Source organism: Mya arenaria, chromosome 15 (genome assembly GCF_026914265.1).
Source record: "Mya arenaria isolate MELC-2E11 chromosome 15, ASM2691426v1".
NCBI lineage: Eukaryota > Metazoa > Mollusca > Bivalvia > Myida > Myidae > Mya > Mya arenaria.
Window position 1 is genome coordinate 21,259,655 of NC_069136.1, and position 20,241 is coordinate 21,279,895.

Sequence of the window (20,241 nt, forward strand, 5' to 3'; positions counted from 1 at the left end):
CCCGTGTGCTAGAGGTGTAGCCAAAGGCGAAACTCTTTCGTCAACTAGGCAACTTTTTAGCTATCAAAATTAATTGTTTTAAAAAACCACCCGGCATTTCAAACCCACAAAACTGTTAGATAATCATAGACGCATGTATTTTCCTTTTGATAAATGTGTAACAACTTTTCCACATTATTTCTTCTCTCTGATAGTTACAACCATAGTTATTTAGTTATTAGTATACTATTGTATAACCATATATCACATTTATATATTGTGCTAAGTGTACCAATAAACTTGAGAATTTGCCAACGAAAGAGATTAATACAATGTTGTAATAAATTTCAAAATCGTTGTAAAATATAGAATTTAGACTAATACACAGCGTGACAAGGTGTTGCATCAGCTTCGTGCTAAGTAAGTGCAATAACAGCATATCGTTTGTCAGTGCAAGAATCAAGATTTGACCCGATGGTCTCAGAAGTTGTGTATGCATGGTTAAAAGTACTGATTTTATATTCGTTTCGTACTTAACATTCCATAATATACAGTGTGTGTATACCACGTGATAAATAACGTCATATATGCTACATCGGAATACAATATTCTGCTTAAAATGAAGACTTGAAACAAAGATTACTTTTGTTTTACTACACAATTTTAAATAAAACAAAGGGGCAGTCTATGCCGTTTAAGAGCCCCGCCTTCGTTTTATTACCGGAGTTTGATAAGGTGATTAGTTTCATCAACCACTTCGACAAACCTGTTTCCGAAAAAAACGTTTTGACAGTGGTCCGTCAGACGGCCGTATTTTAGACTGCGCTATGTTTTATTTAAAACGATGAAGAAATGGAAACGTTATCTTTGTTTAAAGTCTTCATTCAAAGCAAAATGTTGCCTTCCGACGTAGCATTTAACGCAATTTATCACGTGGTATACACAAACTGGTATAGTCCTCTTGATTTTCACCGTCACTAAAATCAGATATAACGAAAGGTGGAATAAAACTCATAACCTAGCATAACTTACTATCATGGCGTACCACGTTTACTTAAGTAATTTATACTGTTTGACTGTTGTGAACTTCCAAAACTTTTAAACAAACATACACTTTATTGGAATATCTACAGAAACTAGTTTCTCTATTCTGTTAAATTGTTTAATCGTAAGGTATTCGTAATGTATTTATGTGATTCTAAATGTTTACAATATCCGTAAGCTTCGAACTGTTCGCCTTTAAAATAACCACAATGCAGTCTGAAACGCCGTGGTTGTGTGACCACATATTTATATTTCATATATTCGTGTTGACTTGCAAACATTATCATGTGTTCGACGGATCATGAAAATACAGGTAGCTTAAGACTCCTCATACGATACCTAGCACAACTGGCAATTCTAATAAGATGCTAGAATTACAAAATATACGAAACAACATGACTCTCAGTCAGTAATGCAACAGAATGTTGATTTTAACGAACTTGAAGTGACACTCTTATTCTAAATCAATATATACACATGTATAACAATCATAAATTTTGAGCGATAAACCTTTAACTACTTACTAAATAATGCATTAATGAAATATTTATTACTGATAACAATATTGTAATCATGTATGTAATAGCTGGAAACGGAAAAATATTAGATAATTTGGGAGTGCTAAAAGATTTACTGTGATCTACTATTGTCTCATACGGTAGAAACACTGCTTTTTTGCACCTTTCTTTCAAATTAAACTCGGTATCCTTCATAAGACCCATTGTATTCGACATTAATTCAACATTTTTGATATGTTAAAACAATTGTGTAAATTGTGGAAAACCTTATTCTGTAGTAAGAGTGTCTCTTTAAGTACACTGATAGATTAGCGCTTAAAAACGCACGGTTACCTTTATTCTGTCGATTAAACTTAGATCTTCGGTCACAAGATCATGAACAGCGACGTATATCCCTTCATATTTATTGTCTTTTAATGTATCACCATAACAAACCCCTAAGAAGGGAACAAGAACAAGCAACATGCGCATGATGAAGCGATATTCTGTCCAAAACGATTGTACGACACGATCACTTCTACGTTTAGCGTTTAAATATGAGTATACTATTACTCAAATACTCTTCGCGTCTTATCTATCGTCGGATCAGTTCTACATTGAGCGTTAAAATATGGGTATAAATTACACAAATACTTCTGGCGCCTGATCAAGAGTTCAGTTTCAGTGCGTTTATTCACAGACCAAAATATGAATGATTATGTATTACAGACTTCGAGTGTTTCAAAATATTTTAAACAGAATCCCGACTGTGATGTCCATAATGCTTGATGTTACTTGATGCAGCTAGTAAAACGGAGCACGGATACTACTTTAACTAGTCTAAGAGTGATATATTTCAACACGTATAATATGGCACCATTTTTTATTGTAAGTACTGAATAACAGTACACCGACACGGTTTTGTACCTCTTTCAATCTGTTCAGCTAAGTGTAATCAATTTGCATTCATTTGTAAATAGTTGATATTCCAAAAAGAGGCATTGGGCATGTTCAAGTTTCTTATACTGATAACTTATGCTGCATTAAATTTTCCTCATGAGAAATTTTCCAATATTGCCGCTGGGGTAGTTCTCATATGGAAATGGAGAATTTTATTTTAATAAAACACAAATGGTTAGTGTTGAAAATATCTGATATTGATGAAGCTATCATTACTGACATATAATTCTAAAGAACTGTGTTTAATACTGATATTATTCTCTAATTGATACCATATTGTAAAACTTTCGGGAAACGAACTAACATTTCGTGTGTCCTCCAAGTATTAGTGTAAATCGGAATCAAGTAGGTGTCTTAAACTCTTATCTTCAAAGAAACAGCTCTTTGAAGTACTAGTCATTTGATTTGTAAATAAAATCTGTCACAAGTCGTCATGTCGTTATTCAAGGTTTTCAGCTAATAATTTCCTTGAGATGTTATGTTTCATGTCTTTTCAGCACATGCAAGTCCCCACCAGAGAGAACGAAAGAGCCCTAACTGTTTAACCTGCGGTATGATTATCAGAATTTCTTTCCGTGTTACATACATTACAAACATTATTTACCCGGAAGATTTTAAAACACTTAACTTGATCTTCACTCTTATATGATTATTCAGTGTTTAATCATTCGTTTTCCTTAAATTTGGGCGCTACAAGCAGACGACATATTCATTTCCGGAATTCTTGTATTTTTGTATTGCTGCTGAATAAGATAGACAGGCATATAGACAAAACAGACATTTATTTCTGACTAGTACAAGGAATGTGCGATTCTCTTTCTGCAACCCGCAGCCACTTCCGCTGTGTTTTCACAATATATTATCCTATTATTGACAGTGTGTTTCTAGAAACTTGGACATACGAACATAACCAACTAATTGTTTTTAATGCAGAAGAATATTGAGGAAGATCTAAGGAAGGTCGAACATGTTTGGTTTAACTTTAATCCAAAAGTAAAAAACAGCTCATTGTGGTTGTGAAAACCATCTTTCTTCCCATTCCGTATATGCTTTTGCATTTTTTTGTCATTGTATCCTTTAATATTGGTCCACTCCAACGTTAGATAAGGTTCATTTGTTTCAAATTCGATTTCGTGTGTCCTCGCGCTTGTATTTTGAGCGTGTACAATATCCGAAACTCAATTTTCTTGTAAGCAAACAACATGCTTTTATTTCAATCAAATATTATGGTTAAAACATGTTAACTTTTCAATATGTATGTAATGTAAACATGCGAATATCAGAAACATGTCAATAAAACATAAACATATATTATTCTGTATTATGAGAAAGAATAAAGAAATCCGTAGTATCGAAACGTAATCAGATTCTACAGATTGTTCATAACGCTTCATATCTTACAACCAAAATGATAATACTAAAGTTTATGACAATTCAAAAGACGTTAATAAACGACCATTTGACCATGACTTCCGTATCCCTTGTAGACGTATGCTGTTTGTGTTTGATGGTTATATGCTCGATTGCCTTCAGAGAATGACGGATTGTCGCCGGTTTCTGAAAACAGTACATGTAACATAACAAAACGAACTTTCAATTAAGCATAGCGCCACGATTCTAATCAATATATCGATGTATAACTATTCAATTTAGCATTTTTGCAGAACAAAATATTCCAATTCAACACAATATTACTTAGTACAATTTAATTGCAAGAAAGTTGATATACACGACATTCAATTAAACGTCGGTATTCATTAGCAACAAAGTGCTTTAATATAAATATTAATCTCAAGAGGGTCTGGATTAACCTTGTGCATATCAACAGGGTCATCGTTTACCTTGTGCCTCTCAACAGGGCCTTTGGTTACCTTGTGCCTGTCAACAGTACTTTGTTATCCTTGTGTCCCTCAACCGGGTTTTCGTTAACCTTGTGATTTATAACAGTGTCTTGGTTAACCTTGTATCTCTCAACAGGGTCTTTGTTAACCTTGTGTCTCTCAACCGGGATAATATTAACCTTGTGCCTCACAATAGGGTCTTTGTTAACCTTGTGCATCTCGACAGGGCCTTTTTAAGATCGTGCATCGCAAAAAGGGTCTTTGTTAGCATTGTGCCTCTCAACCGGGATTTCATTAACCTTTTGCCTCACAACAGGGTCTTTGTTAACAGTATACATCTCAACAGGGTCTTTGTTAACAGTGTACATCTCAACGGGGTCTTGGTTAACATTTTGCCTCACAGAGTCTTTGTAAAACTTGTGCCTCACAACAAGGTCATCGTTAACTAAGTGCATCACAACAGGGTCTTTGTTAACATCTTAATTAACATCTCAACACGGTCTTTGTTAACATTGTGCCTCTCAACAGGATCTTTGTTAACATTGTGCATCTCAACAAGGTCTTTGTTAACCTTGTGCCTCACAACAGGGACTTTGTTAACCTTGTGCTTCACAACAGGTTCTTTGTTAACAAAGTGCATCACAACAGGGTCTTTGTTAACGTCTTAATTAACATCTCAACACGGTCTTTGTTAACATTGTGCCTCACAACAGGGTCATCGTTTACCTTGCACCTCTTAACAGGATCTTTGTTAACCTTGTGCGTCTCAAAAGGGTTTAAGTCAACCTTGTGCCTCACAATAGGGTCTTTGTTAACTTTGGGTCTCTCAAGTGTACTTTGTTTACCTTGTGCCTCACAACAAGGACTTTGTTAACCTTATCCTCACAACAGGGTCTTTGTTAACCAAGTGCATCACAACCGGGTCTTTGTTAACGTCTTAATTAACATCTCAACACGGTCTTTGTTAACATCGTGCCTCACAACATGGTCATCGTTTACCTTGTACCTCTTAACAGGGTCTGTATTAACCATGTGCGTCTCAAAAGTGTTTAGTTAACCTTGTGCCTCACAATAGGGTCTGTTTTAACCTTGGGACTCTCAACAGTACTTTGTTGACCTTTTTTCTCAACAATACTTTGTTAGATTTATGCATCAACCAGGTTATCGTTTACCTTGTTCATCTTAACAGGGTTATCGTTTACCTTGTTCATCTTAACAGGGTCATGGTTAACCTTATGCCGCTCAAAACGGTCTTCGTTAACGTTGTGCATCACAACCGGGTCATCGTTTACCTTGTGCCTCACAGCAGGGTCATGGCTAACCTTGTTCATCTCAACAGGGTTATAGTTTACCTTGTTCATCTTAACAAGGTCATGGTTAACCAAATGCTGTTCAACAGGGTCTTCGTTAACCTTGTGCCTCACAACAGGGTCATCGTTTACCTTGTGCATCATAACAGGGTCATCGTTTACCTTGTGCCTCACAACAGGTTCATCGTTTACCTTGTGCCTCACAACAGGGTCATGGTTAACCTTGTTCATCTCAACAGGGTTATCGATTACCTTGTTCATCTTTACAGGGTCTGTTTTAACCTTGTGTCTCTCAACTGGGTCTGTGTTAACCTTGAGCTTCTCATTAGTACTTTGTTAACCTTGTTCATCTCAACAGGGTTATCGTTTACCTTGTTCATCTTAACAATGTCTGTTTTAACCTTGTGCCTCTTAACTGGGTCTGTGTTAACCTTGGGCCTGTCAACAGGGTCATCGTTAACCGTGTGCATCTCAACAGGGTCATCGTTAACCGTATGCATCTCAACAGGGTCATCGTTAACCTTGTGCCTCTTAACAGGGTCATCGTTAACCGTGTGCCTCTCAACAGGGTCATCGTTAACCGTGTGCCTCTCAACAGGGTCATCGTTAACCGTGTGTCTCTCAATAGAACTTTGTTAACCTTGTGCATCTCAACAGAGTCATCGTTTATCTAGTACCTCTCAACAGGGTCTGTTTTAACCTTGTGCCTCTCAAAAGCACTTTGTTAACCTTGTGTCTCTCAACAGTACTTTGTTAACCTTGTGGATCTCAACCGGGTTATCGTTTACCTTGTATGTTTTAACCTTGTGCTTTTCGACAGAGTCTTTTTTAATCCTGTGCATCTCAACAGGGTCTTCGTTAACCTTGTGCCTAACAACAGGGTCTTTGTTAACCTTGGGTATCTCAATTTTAATTTGTTAACCTTGTGCCTCTCAAGAGGGTCATATTTTACCTTGTGCCATTTTACAGGGTCTGTTTTAACCTTTGAATTCTCAACAGGGTCTTATTTAACCTTGGACCATTCAACAGGGTCTGCGTTAACCTTGTGTCCCTCAACAGGGTCTTCGTTAACCTTGAGACCCTCAAAAGGGTCTTCGTTAAACTTGTGCCTTACAACAGGGTCATGGTTTACCTTGTACCTCACAACAGGGTCAACGTTAACCTTGTGTTTATCAACAGGGTCTTCGTTAACCTTCTGCCGCTCAACAGGGTCTTCGTTAATCTGGTGACTCTCAACAGGGTCATCGTTAACATTGTTACTCTCAACAGGGTCATCATTGACCTCGTGCCAAACAATAGGTTCTTCGTTATCATTGTGCCTTTACACAGGGTCATCGTTAACCTTGTACTTCACAACAGGGTCATCGTTAACCTTGAGTCTCTCAACAGGGTCTGCGTTAACCTTATTCCTCACAACAGGGTCATTTTTAACCTTGTGCCTCTCAACATGATCTGCGTTAAACTTGTGCCTCTCAACAGGTTCATCGTTAACCTTGTGCCTCTCGACAGGTTCTTCGTTAACCTTGTACCTCAAAAACAGGGTCATCGTTAACCTTGTGCTTCTCAACAGGGTATTCGTTAACCTTGTACCTCTCAACAGGGTCTTCGTTAACCTTGGACCTCAAAATCAGGGTCATCGTTAACCTTGTGCATCTCAACAGGGTCTTCGTTAACCTTATGCCTCTCAAAGGGTCTTCGTTAACCTTGTACCTCAACAACAGAGTCATCGTTAACCTTGTGCCTATCAACAGGGTATTCGTTAACATTGTACCTCACAACGGGGTCATCGTTAACCTTGTACATCACATCAGGGTCATCGTTAACCTTGTGCCTCACAACAGGGTCTTTGTTAATCTTGTGCCTCACAACAGGGTCTTTGTTAACCCTGTGCCTCTCAACAGGGTATTCGTTAACCTTGTGCCTCACAACACGGTCTTTGTTAACCTTGTCCCTCTCAACAGGGTCTTTGTTAACCTTGTGCCTCTCAGCAGGGTCATCTTTAACCTTGTGTCTCTCAACAGGGTCATCGTTCACCTTGTATCTCTCAACAGGGTTTTCGTTAACATTTTGCCTCACAACAGGCTCTTTGTTAAACTTGTGCCTTCAAACGGGGCATGATTTAACCTTGTGCCTCACGACAGGGTCATTGTTTACCTTGTGCCTCTCAAAAGCGTGTTCGTAAGCAAAAATACTTGTAAAAATGTGTGCACAAACCTTCCTTTCGTGGATCTCGGGTGGAGTGTGGGTTATTTAGTTTATGCCTTCTTAGATTAATAACGACGCATGCTGCAATGAGGATGATAACCGGCACTGCTGTTCCGATCACAACACCAATAATTAAACCCACGATGGTTTTATCATCATCTATGATAGGCGGAGGAGCAATGTACGTATGATTTGTTCTTCCGTTGAAGGAAATGTTAAATCCTGTGAAAGGAAAAAAGGCGATTGTCTAAAACTATTGCGCTTTGGAAACATTTATGTCATCTGATGCCAGGTTTGGTCAGTTTCTTTAACTTCCTTACGTACATAAATTACGACATAATTGTACTTTATCTTACCGTCATACTTACCATTTGCTATTACTATTGACACAATATTAGACATAGCTCCCTCATTTCCAACCTCATCCAAAGCTCTAATGCCCAAAAAGGCTGTCTCGTTAAATTCTTTTTCAGCTGTTACAGAAATATCGACAGCCTCGTCTTCGCCTGAGTCTCTAGGGTAAAGGTTATGTTGACCAATGTCCAGAGCTTGCGCATTTCCAAAATTATTTAACAAACTGTCTAAGTCGTTTGCATAGCGGAATTGATAAGTTGTTGCTGAAATAAAAAGGTAACTAATTATCCAACTTCATTGTGATTTTAATACTCGTTTTACACTTTCTTTAATTAAAAGAAATTATGTTAAGTAGAAATGATTTAAATTAACCTCAAATAAAGTATTCAGTGGCAACACTTATTCATGTGTTATGTCAATGAGAGCCTATAAATGCGTTCATGTTACCACTTGGAATACGAGGGGAAAAGGCCATGGTGCGTATTGTTACAGCATTATAGTATAATTGAACATGTTAATATTACCTGCTGTTGTAACTAGGGTAAATAAGGTGAGCATGCCAAATATCATACCATTAACAAAAATACCGTGTAGGTATTGGGTACACTAGTTTTGTCATGATCTAATGCATGTATTGCAGTTTCTGTGTCTGATTTTCAATCCTAAATGCTATGCACGATTCACACAAAATAATATTTTGTTTAACTAAGTATTTTAACAACAAAATGATCAAGATTGGTCGTTCTTAACGTGGGCGTTTTGATTATCTTACAAAAATATACAAGCATGGTACCTTGGCCAGTGTATCTGTCGTCACCTGTTGCTGTCCAGCGTATTGTAAAATGTCGGGTGTTTCCATTCGTTTCCACATCTTCTATTCTGAGATCAGTAATCTTTCCCGGGGAAGTAGTATCCCCTATTGTTGTTGGAGATAAATTGGCATCCTCAACAAGTGAAAACCTTTCAAACCTTTCCTCAATAACGATTTCTTCAAACGCGTCTGAATAATAAGTTTCACTGGTTGAAACATAATCATAGTACGTTTAATTTACAATTGGATAACATGAATACAACATAATAACGGATAGCGTCGGAACTGAAAAATCTATTAAAGGAGGCCTATTCATGTTGAGATTAAAGGGCATAACTGTCCGCATAGCAATACTATTTGAACGTAAAAGACTCACACTACAATTCAACATATTACATTTTACGATTGGAACACAAAGTACAACCAAGTCAATGTGCCGTTTGTATAACTTGTTTATAAGTGAATTGAGTAATTACCTGGGTTTAACGTTGCGGCTCCGACAATGCCAGTCACAATAATGATTGAATTTGCCTTCACAGTGACGCGGGTTTCACTCCGGCCTTCTTTGGGACATGTAAACTGTCCTGTATAAGTTCCGTCGCCTGCTGTAATGTCTTTACCTAAATAAGTTAGAAGCTATATCATTTGTGGTTCAAATGAACCATTAGGACGAATAAAAGATTCTTCACAATAATAAACCACTTAAGCATGTGCTACAGGCAGTGGTCATAAGTCATTAGTCTCTTACTATTGCTATCAGATGCATTTTGTGTTTCAACGTTAAAGAATTTATTCATAGGACCTGGCGCCATTTAAGGACATTGTTGAAGTCGCATTTTGTACATTTTAAACAGGTAAAATGCTTAGAATTGTGACCTTTTCCATTGTCCCGTAAAATTACAAAACATGATCCAGACGTGGCGACGACGTTTGCATTCAAAACAGGAGCATTCCCCTTCAATACGTCCGTATAAACCACGTCGTCGGAGAAACGGGTCGTTACGGTAACTTGATGGTTATCCTTTGATTTAGATTTCACATCGTACTCCCAATTTATAGCTGTATCAGGCTTGGTTTTAACAACAACAAAATATGTCCCTTTCTGAAAATATATGGTAAAGACACATAACGACGGCTCTTGGGATGAATTAACAATATTATTTCGTTGAAACTATGTGTAACTTTAATGCAGACTTTCGCCTCGTCCTGTTCCTTAACGTTTCGCAACGGAACTTGGTCTTAACCTTATTTCTTTTCAAAATATTGTAAACATGTACGTATCATTAGTAGCAAAACCTCTGAAGTTAAGCGAAAGCCTAGATATTAATGCCGTTACTTAAGCTATCAGAAATTCAAACAATAAAAACAGTTGACATGCATCACATTTGGTATTGTAAATACTTATGAAATAATCCTAACGTGAAACAAGAACAACGATAATATTACTATGTATGAAAAGTAAGTCAATAAATGCATTATAGAAAGTTGAACTTACTGTTAATTTTCCAGTCAACCGTGCCATAATCGGTGTCTCACTTATATTTAAACTTTTCTCAAGTAAGCCCTCCTCTCCTCTTATTTCAAAGTCAAAGTGTAGGCCAGGGTTGCTTGGAAATATGACAACTGTTGTGTTTAAACCCATCCCACCATCGATAGTGAAATTAAAATTCAACACGCTGCTATTCCTTAACGTCCCTGATCTCATCTACAAGACACAATGATTTTAAACCTAAAACAAACCATTGCAGCACGAGTCCGTACCCCTTGCAATGTATGCGTCACATTGTAGAATTTGTCATAATTTATATGTATATAACATTGATGTTTAAATCTTAAATTGTAAATAAGTGTTAAGTGCTTCATTCCTTTCGTATAAACAGAAAACGAGCGTTTAGATCATTTTTTCAACAATATAAGTGTTGCTCCAAATGGCTTTAGGTACGGGTGCGTGTACATGTGGACTAACTTTATTTTACTGCGATAACCATGTCTGCATGCAATACACATTTTTAGAATGACTCATACAAAGACAAGAGGAAATTTGTTCATGGTAGTATCAAAAAAGCGTCAATAAACTGTATCACCTTCACCCTACCACAAAGGATACCACTTTAACAATGGACAATTACTAAAAGAATACAGCACCCAGAGTGCTAGTTCTAATGCATTGCACTTCTCCTAATGAAATCTTTCTGATATGTATATGCAGTTTGAGGTAAACTCCTCAACGATTTCACGTTATGCTCCAGACAAAAATAAATAACTATGAACATAAACAAAGATCATTTTAAAAACTGCATTCAGAATGATGGTTCCTGTGCACTGACTTCTATCTGTATATAAAATTTGAATTAATACCTTAAGGGCATTTTAAGATCTGCCCAGAACAAAAATAGGTATGAAAATTAATAAAGGTAATAACTAAAAACATGCTGCACTATGAGTACTTAAACTTTTCAAGTTACGCTCTAGACAAAAATTCTCGGAATCCACAGGCACTTTCCCACACACATACACACGCCTACATCACTATTCCCTTTCGAAGGTGGCAACTATACATAGGCGAAAGAGAAGTTAGGTATCCAAGTATGAAAGAGCGAGCAGAAGCAGGATTACGTCATTCGCATATACTAGAATACTAGTATGTGGTTTTCGCAACTTCTCTATTTACCAATTTTTAACAGATATCATACCTCCTCCGATTTACATCCGCCCCCGGTCATACTGTTCGACAATGCTTTGGATAAGACAGAAACAAACGTAATATTTCCTCCAATCTCCAGAAAAAGACTTTTCCCGCCAGTAATTTTCGCGACGTCGGCGAGTCGTACAGAAGACTGGTTTGAGATAGCGACTGTGTGTATGAGTATACCAAGATCTTTCGCTCTTGTTGCTTGCTCTGTTATTGTTAAATTGTTCGTCGTCTCTTCGCCATCAGACATAAGAATAATCTCAGAATGTTTTGAGGACGTGGGAAAGGTCTTTATGATTTCCTGAAGAAAAACTATGGGTAAGGGATGGTCTGTAATGTTGTGTTTATATTAGCACCTTTACTAACTTAAGGTTGTCACATTAGTTTTTTTTACACTTAACATTACTTCCTTCTTTTCAGTTTAGAACCTCCATCTTATAATTGTATAACCAATAATAGGAAAACCCTTTTTTACCTCAAGCACTTTTTCAATTCTTAAAAGAAACCATATATATATATATTGCTTATGTAATTCATTACGTCCTTGGTCTCTTTCTGACAAACTTATTTCATAATTATACATATAATAATAATGTCCTGATAAAATATTTCTTATAGAACCTCCATTTTCATATAAAAGCAAGAATGCTTTTAATAATTTAACAGACAAATCAACATTGAGAGAATTAACTCTTACATCTATAGCAAGCTCCAGTCCACATCCGATACATGTCCCGCCAGCGGGAATCGTTGGAAGAGCATCTACTAGAGCAGCCCTCGTGGCTTCACTGTCGACCTTAGTAATAGCTGTAGAATTATGGCGGTATTTGTTTTCATTTTTTTTAACAATCAATTCGATTTTATATAGTATGTGTTTATGCCTAGTGGAAATAAAAGTAGGCAGTAAGCAATGCAAATTGTGCTTTTATGTGTTCAGCTCTTTAATATTGAACGTTTTGACAACTTATTCATTTTTTGTCTGTTGTTCATATTTTCTCTCCAAAAATGATATTTCCTGCATTTTTCTTAAACTGTTAGTAACGGTTTAAGCCATAAAACATTAAATTTGGGATGGAAATATGAAAATCTGCGATATGATCTTTTGTCAACAGTCTTTCATCACTGGTCAAAAGAATTGTAGTGCAAAACAGTTCAAAGGTTGGGAAACTTGATATAATGATCCAATCTGCGGAATATCTCGTTACAAAAAGTATTCACGTTGATCATCATATGAAAAAATAAGGGTGATCCATTATGATCAGATTGCGTGAAATCGTACAATATGTTCAACACCATAACAACGAAACAGAAAAGATGCACTTCACCTTTCTGGACAGATGCGGATGAACTAAACCACACGATTCCGAGGTAGCTATCGGCACAAATCTCGTCTTCATTCTCGATTATGTATTTTCCAGTTTCATGCAAGCGTACTATCCTCATTGGTGTGTCCTGTATCAAAAGATATACCCATATTTGGCAGTGGCCACATACAGCGCGAGTCTCAAATCGACTGCCATTTAGTGATTTATTCTTATTAGTTAGTCAGTTGTTAGAAAATGTAGCGCTACTAAAAAGTGGCATACACCTTTTAAACTGTTTTATCCCGTCAGGCGGGACAGAGGACACACCCTGGGGGTATTGATAAAAATATATTATGTTATCTTTAACCTGCTCCTGGTGTAGAGAGATTTGCCAAAATCACTGGTATGGGAAATGTTTGGTGTATATAAATCTTAACAGGTTAAACCAGCTAGATATGTTGCTCTGACTGCGGTCTGACCTGGTCCGTCAAAAATTCAAAACCCCAATGTTATAATCTACCCCTCTTTCTAACGTCTCCTCTGTACCCATATACTCGTGCAAAAAAAATTAAATAAATTATGTTTTACAACAGGAATTTAATAAAGACCTCATACCTATTCCATGCTGCCTGATTTATCCAGGACAAACACCTTTCTGCTCTTTACCTCTTATAAAATGGTGTATACTGGTGTTGTGTAGGTGTCTTCGGGGAGACGTTCACTGTGGACTACAATTAAAACGAAGAACAATTTAAACACTACTCTTGTATTTTCTGCAAAGAAAATGTGGAGTTTATAACGCAAAATTCACATTGCTTTGAAACGACATTGTTAATTCCATTGATGCAAGTTGATATTGCAAGCTCGACACCATTTGCCCTATTGTACACGACGTTGTATGTATCGTTTGTTTTATTTCTCAACCTTACTTTCCTTACTTTTACCTTACATTGTTTACAATTAAAACACAAAATAAGTATAATCGACAGAGAACTCCATAACGGGCTTATGAAAATTACCATTTGGACTAGGATATTCAAGATCGCATGAATTACCCTCGAAGTGACTTTCAATCAGTAAATTGTGATATACCTCCAGTAAAATCAAAATGTTCCCTCATGACAGCCCACACGCTCTTATGGTCTCAGTACAGGTTCTGCTTGTTTGTTGCAAGTCTGTTGTGTCTTTTCGCTGCAGGTGTACCTTCGCTGTCGTCACAAAACAGGTCAGAAACAGGTTAGAAAGTAAATGGCATCGAGCCCAAATTACAATATTATAAAACAACACTTTACTATTACAAAACCATAAAAATATAAATAAAATGTTGGACCCATTGTTCACATTCCGCTTATAGTACATATTTATAAGTGACTATAACAATGAGCTAGACTGCTTTAGTATCCAACAAAAGCATAATGAAGCCAGGTAGCAATATTTAACAAAAATATTTGTATGCAACAATACACTCCTGAACAGCTCTATAACATACTAGGTCCACGAATTGGTTGTCCATAATGGACGCCCCTGCTACCGATTGTGTAAGATCAGGACAGAATCGACAACCGGGGTGGATACGTCGTGTTGAATCATTTGTATCACACCACGAACTAGCCTTACAATTAGTACCGAACCCCACACGACCTTGAACGTTCTCACTGCAGCTGAAGTGGAAATAAATTGGTGTCAATGCGCCCTAGGATACTGGTATGTCATTTGTATTCCACCATAAGCTTGATTACAGTCAGGAACAACCAACGGCCTTGACAGATTTCGATAAAGGTGAAGCGTAAATGGGTTTAATATCACACCACGGGCAAGCCTTACAGTCAGTGTAGATGCAAACACAAACTGGAACGTTGTTAGTATCACACCATGGACAAGACTTACAGCCAGTACAGAACTCCACTCGGCCTTGGACCTTCGCACTGCAGCTGAAATGGAAACTAGTTAGTATCACACCATGGACAAGACTTACAGGCAGTATAGAACCCCACTCGGCCTTGGACGTTCGCACTGCAGCTGAAATGGAAACTAGTCAGTATCACACCATGGACAAGTCTTACAGCCAGTATTGAACCCCACTCGGCCTTGGACGTTCGCACTGCAGCTGAAATGAAAACTAGTTAGTATCACACCATGGGCTAGCCTTACAGTTAGTACAGAACCCCACGTGGCCTTCGACGTTCTCACTACAGCTGAAATGGAAACTAGTTAGTATCACACCATGGGCTAGCCTTACTGTCAGTACAGAGCCCCACTCGGCCTTGGATGTTCTCACTGCAGCTGAAATGAACACTAGTTTGTATCACACCATGCGCTAGCCTTATGGTTAGTACAGAACACGACTCGGCCTTGGATATTCTCACTGCAGCTGAAATGAACACTAGGTAAAAAAAAATTGTCACTGTCAACAAACATGGTGGCTGAAAATGCCGGACGATTTTGACATTTTTTCTATGCGTCTTTTAACCAAAAACATAGATTAAAAGTTTTTTTCTCGAATTTTTCACATATTTTTTCCCTGCGTCTAATACCCCCTATCGTCTTATACCCAGTCATTTACGGTAGTATCACACCATGGACTAGCCTTATTGTTAGTACAGAACACGACTCAGCCTTGGATGTTCTCACTGCAGCTGAAATGAACACTAGTAAGTATCACACCACGGGCTAGCCTTATTGTTAGTACAGAACCCCACTCGGCCTTGGATGTTCTCACTGCAGCTGAAATGAACACAAGGTATTATCACACCACGGGCTACCTTTAAAGTCAGTACAGAACCCCACGTGGCCTTGGACGTTCTCACTGCAGCAGAAATGGAAACTAGTTAGTATCACACCATGGGCTAGCCTTACTGTTAGTACAGAACCGCACGTGGCCTTGGACGTTCGCACTGCAGCTGAAATGGAAACGAGGTAGTATCACACCATGGACAAGACTTACAACCAGTACAGAACCCCACCGGCCTTGTACGTTCTCACTGCAGCTGAAATAGAAACTAGTTAGTATCACACAATGGGCTAGCCTTATTGTTAGTACAGAACCCCACGTGGCCTTGGACGTTCTCATTGCAGCTGAAATGGAAACTAGTTAGTATCACACCATGGGCTAGCCTTACTGTGAGTACAGAATCCCACTCGGCCTTGGACGTTCTCACTGCAGCTGAAATGGAAACTAGTTAGTATCACACCATGGGCTAGCCTTACTGTTAGTACAGAACCCCACTCGGCCTTGGACGTTCTCATTGCAGCTGAAATGGAAACTAGTTAGTATCACACCATGGGCTAGCCTTACTGTTAGTACAGAACCCCACTCGGCCTTGGACGTTCTCACTGCAGCTGAAATAGAAAGAAACTAGTTAGTATCACATCATGAGCAAGACTTACATTCAGTACAGAATTCGACACGGCCTGCAGCTGAAGTGGAAATAAGTATTGATAATCATAATACATACATCTAAAGTTGAATCATGTGCCATCCCACAATGACTTCATTCACATTTCATCGACTTACGATTAGAATCAGTTAAGATTCATATACTACTCCTTTTACCGTGTGGGTTTCCACTTCCCTCCAGCTTGGTAGAAATGCCCTTTGGCTTCCGCATCGGTACCATATTCCGGAAACACGCCCCACCGTAGCTGTGCCCATTCAAGAACGTTCACTGTGAAAAGTAGTTTCAACATGATTAAGCCAAAGATTCAATTAGACCTTTCGGGATAAAAACCGACGCTCTTTCAAAAATCATGAAAAACAACTTTCCCGATGTAAAGAATAATGCATATCATATCACCCAAGGTAAGACACAAACATTCAAAAAAACATGTACGTACAATTTTCCTTCCATTAGTAATATAATAATGACAATGTTTTCTTTATTGTTTTATGTGCACTCGTTTCGTTTTTCCACTGGCAATTGTAAAATGAAATACCTTCCTTATCGCTTTTGTTATTTATTTACAGGTTTGAGAAAATCTTACAAAGTCTGTTTTGGCAGACAATAGTGTCAAATAATAATTTTGTTATTTTATCGCCTTTGCATTATCTTTCATTGTTTCATATTTTCTATGCCATCCGTCCATTGCACCAACATTTTAAAATGCAAAATACAGCTTTAAATGATATCAGTATTGATGGTACAATTCACAAAATTGAATTCCTTTGAAAATGCGACAACGCGAAGGGCGAAAATGAAAGAAAAAAATCGTGTTGACATTTTTCACGTCCTGGTTGACAGAGAAGGAGTATTTGCGCTTGAATGATTGTGTACGAATTTTTCATTGCAATTAAAATTCACATGGAATATTTCAGTTTCATTCCAATCCAGCCCCCTCGTAGTGTCTTACCGTGTTTTTCAAAATCAGTCCTGGATGTGTTCTTGACGAATGACAAGGGGAGATAAGTGTACGTTCCTCCTTGTCCACAAATATCATTGCCAAATGTCCTCGGGGTTATCAGTTGTCCGTCTTCTACCTGCAATGAAACTAATTTGAAACCGATGCGGATGAATTGTAAAACAAGTCTTGCCGAAAGTCATCGAGGTAGTCATCTGCATGTCTCATCATATGGACTACCATTATTAAATGCATTGTACCATGAATATGATCTTAAAAACAACGACACCCGTGAATGTCTCATCATCATCATCATCATCATCATCGTCGCCGTGATCATCATCATCATCATCATCATCATCATCATCATCATCATCATCATCATCATCATCAACATCATCATCATCATCATCATCATCATCATCATCATCATCATCATCACGTTGTTGTTCTTTTAACTTGACTTCATATTCCATGGATTTTCCGTTGTTTTTGTCATAAAAAACAGTTTGTCACAAAAACTAGATACCGTAACCATTTTTTTTTTCAGTTTTGATTTAGAAATTACCAGATATGGAACATTTACACTAGTAATATGGACTTTGGTGTTGCACTTTTTTAAACAGCTGATGATAACACAAACCTACAAAACTGCATCCTTCATGCGTTTTACTTTTTATGACAAGGAACTGATCTGAAAGACATTGATACTAAACGTGCTTATCCGTGTGTTGTTACCTTGAAGTATCCGCGCTCGGACTGTTGGACTGGCTGGGCGTCCCTCTGTGGTGTCCAGGATCTTGGAACGACGATGTTGATTTCACCAAAATACACGCGCTGTTCCGTAGCCCTAAACAGCAATCGTGATGCGGCAGTAAAGATATCCTAGAAAATTGAAAATGTTAGACCACTTACGACTCTACGAGCAATATTGCAAAAAGTATGCGACGGTTGATTGAGGACATATCTTTATAATGGTTTTGCTCAATGTTCGGTTTTGATCTGTATAGAGGTTTGTTAGTGATCAAAAGCCAGACCTTAACAGGTGATGTCATGTTTTATTCATCTGTAAGGTTTACAAATGCATGCTTGGACCCAGTATTCATTGTATAGATACGGATGAGGTCAAGTGTTGATTCTTTTTTATCAGTGCAGGATGAGAACTATCAACATTTCATTGAAATGTGTCATTTGTGACGAACATGTATCCGACAGCTTAAATTAACTTCCAATATTACAATAAAGAATACAGGGACAAGCCCAGTAGTGAAAAATTCAATAACAAATTCTGTTAAAAGGCACAAGGCCCAGACGACAATGAACACGAGACACAAACGTATACAATCATACGAGTTACAATAAATGCAAATAAAACAACTTCCGATTAAAGTTTACAAACATCGAATATAAAAACGCATTTACGAACTGGTATACAGGCATTGATTAACAAAGAAAATCCATGCCATTTTTTATAATAAATAGATCAGTATTGCACCACATCAATTATTTTTATTAAAAGATGTTACCTTCTGTGACCCAATGTGTTATAATATATTAAGACTTCATTCAAAAGTTTGACTAACGTCCAAATATTACTAGTAGAATAGTCTTTAATCTGTATAGATATATTTAATTCAATGTAAGAAGTACCCAATGTATTATGCATTCTTAACATTCCATAGTCTTGTCGTATTGATTTTTGCCACCAATAAAATCAGGAAAACAAAATGTAGAATTAAACAAGCCTAACTTCCTAACAAGTTACGTTCATAGTTTACTTAAAGATGCACTATTACTCCTAAAAAGATTTAGCCCAATAGATACAATTGTTTAAATATACATGTACTAGAAAACATTTATGCATGTCGAAAGCAATGGTTCTTATAAAGAATTCCGAGTTGAATTCGAAGTTATTGTGCAGAAAACACGGTATTTCTACCTCATGAGACTATAGTAGATAACTTTAAATATTTAAGCGTTCACCAATCATTTAATTTATTTATTTTGGTTTCAGCTATTTAATACACTGTTACAATCTTGATATCAGTATTAACATTTTCCATAAATGCATTATTTAGTAAGTTGTTCAAGATTTGTCATTCAAAATTTATGTTTGTTATACATGTGTATGTATTGATTTTGAATAAAAGTGTCACTTTAAGTAATTAATACTGTGAGGCTGGCTAGTGTATTGGATTCCAAAACATTCAAACAACCACACTGTTTGTTCGATTATCAACCGGATCTAGTTTGAAAATACGATTAAAGCATTATGCACACTTGCACATGCAACACCACTGCATAATAAGGAGTGAGTGTGTGTCAAAATGATTATTTAATTTGAAGGGGACGAACGACCGAACTTAAAGAAATTAAAGAAACACGAAATATACTAGACAACATAACTATCTAGCATCTATGTCCCATGGTACGTTGATACAACGAACTAAGAAAAACATCAATTTATAATCTTATACAAAGTACGTCTTCCACCTTTTGAAAACAATATTTTGATATGTTAGTAAATTAGTGATAATTAACTCAAGATTACCTTTATTCTGTCGATTAAGCTTTGATCTTCGGTCACAAGATCATGAACAGCGACGTATATCCCTTCATATCTATTGTCTTTTAATGTAACACCATAACAAACCCCTATGAAGAAAGCCAAAGCAAACAAAACGCGCATGATGAAGCGATATTCTTTCAAAAATGATTGTAAAGGGCAGTCACATTTACCTTGAGCGGAAAAAATATGGGTATAATATCACAAAATACTCTTCGCTTCTTATTAATGCCGGAAGATCAGTGTTTAATGCAAATACGAACAATACATGATTATTTGTCAAACAGACATCTGACTCAGATGTTCTTGATGGTGAAATGTGGGTGCGCTCTAATCTGACTTT

The 20,241-nt window shown here is 37.2% G+C and overlaps 1 protein-coding gene and 1 long non-coding RNA gene across 2 annotated transcripts; both read right to left on the minus strand.

The window, feature by feature from the left end:
- Positions 1-3,750: 3,750 nt before the first annotated feature.
- Positions 3,751-16,651, minus strand: LOC128219662 (calcium-activated chloride channel regulator 1-like). The gene is made up of 14 exons (XM_052927556.1): positions 16,551-16,651; positions 14,487-14,658; positions 14,090-14,205; positions 13,613-13,725; positions 13,019-13,145; positions 12,391-12,500; positions 11,695-11,994; positions 10,497-10,706; positions 9,878-10,103; positions 9,478-9,621; positions 8,984-9,190; positions 8,205-8,453; positions 7,846-8,058; positions 3,751-4,037 (listed from the first exon to the last, which is right to left on the minus strand). The coding sequence occupies exons 5-14, from the start codon at positions 13,134-13,136 to the stop codon at positions 3,925-3,927; spliced, it is 1,890 nt and encodes a 629-aa protein (XP_052783516.1). The 5' UTR covers positions 13,137-13,145; positions 13,613-13,725; positions 14,090-14,205; positions 14,487-14,658; positions 16,551-16,651; the 3' UTR covers positions 3,751-3,924.
- A 693-nt stretch (positions 16,652-17,344) lies between these two features.
- LOC128219663 (uncharacterized) lies at positions 17,345-20,016 on the minus strand. The gene is made up of 3 exons (XR_008258618.1): positions 19,884-20,016; positions 18,071-18,217; positions 17,345-17,471 (listed from the first exon to the last, which is right to left on the minus strand). It is a non-coding gene; the product is annotated as an uncharacterized LOC128219663 (long non-coding RNA).
- Positions 20,017-20,241: the final 225 nt, after the last annotated feature.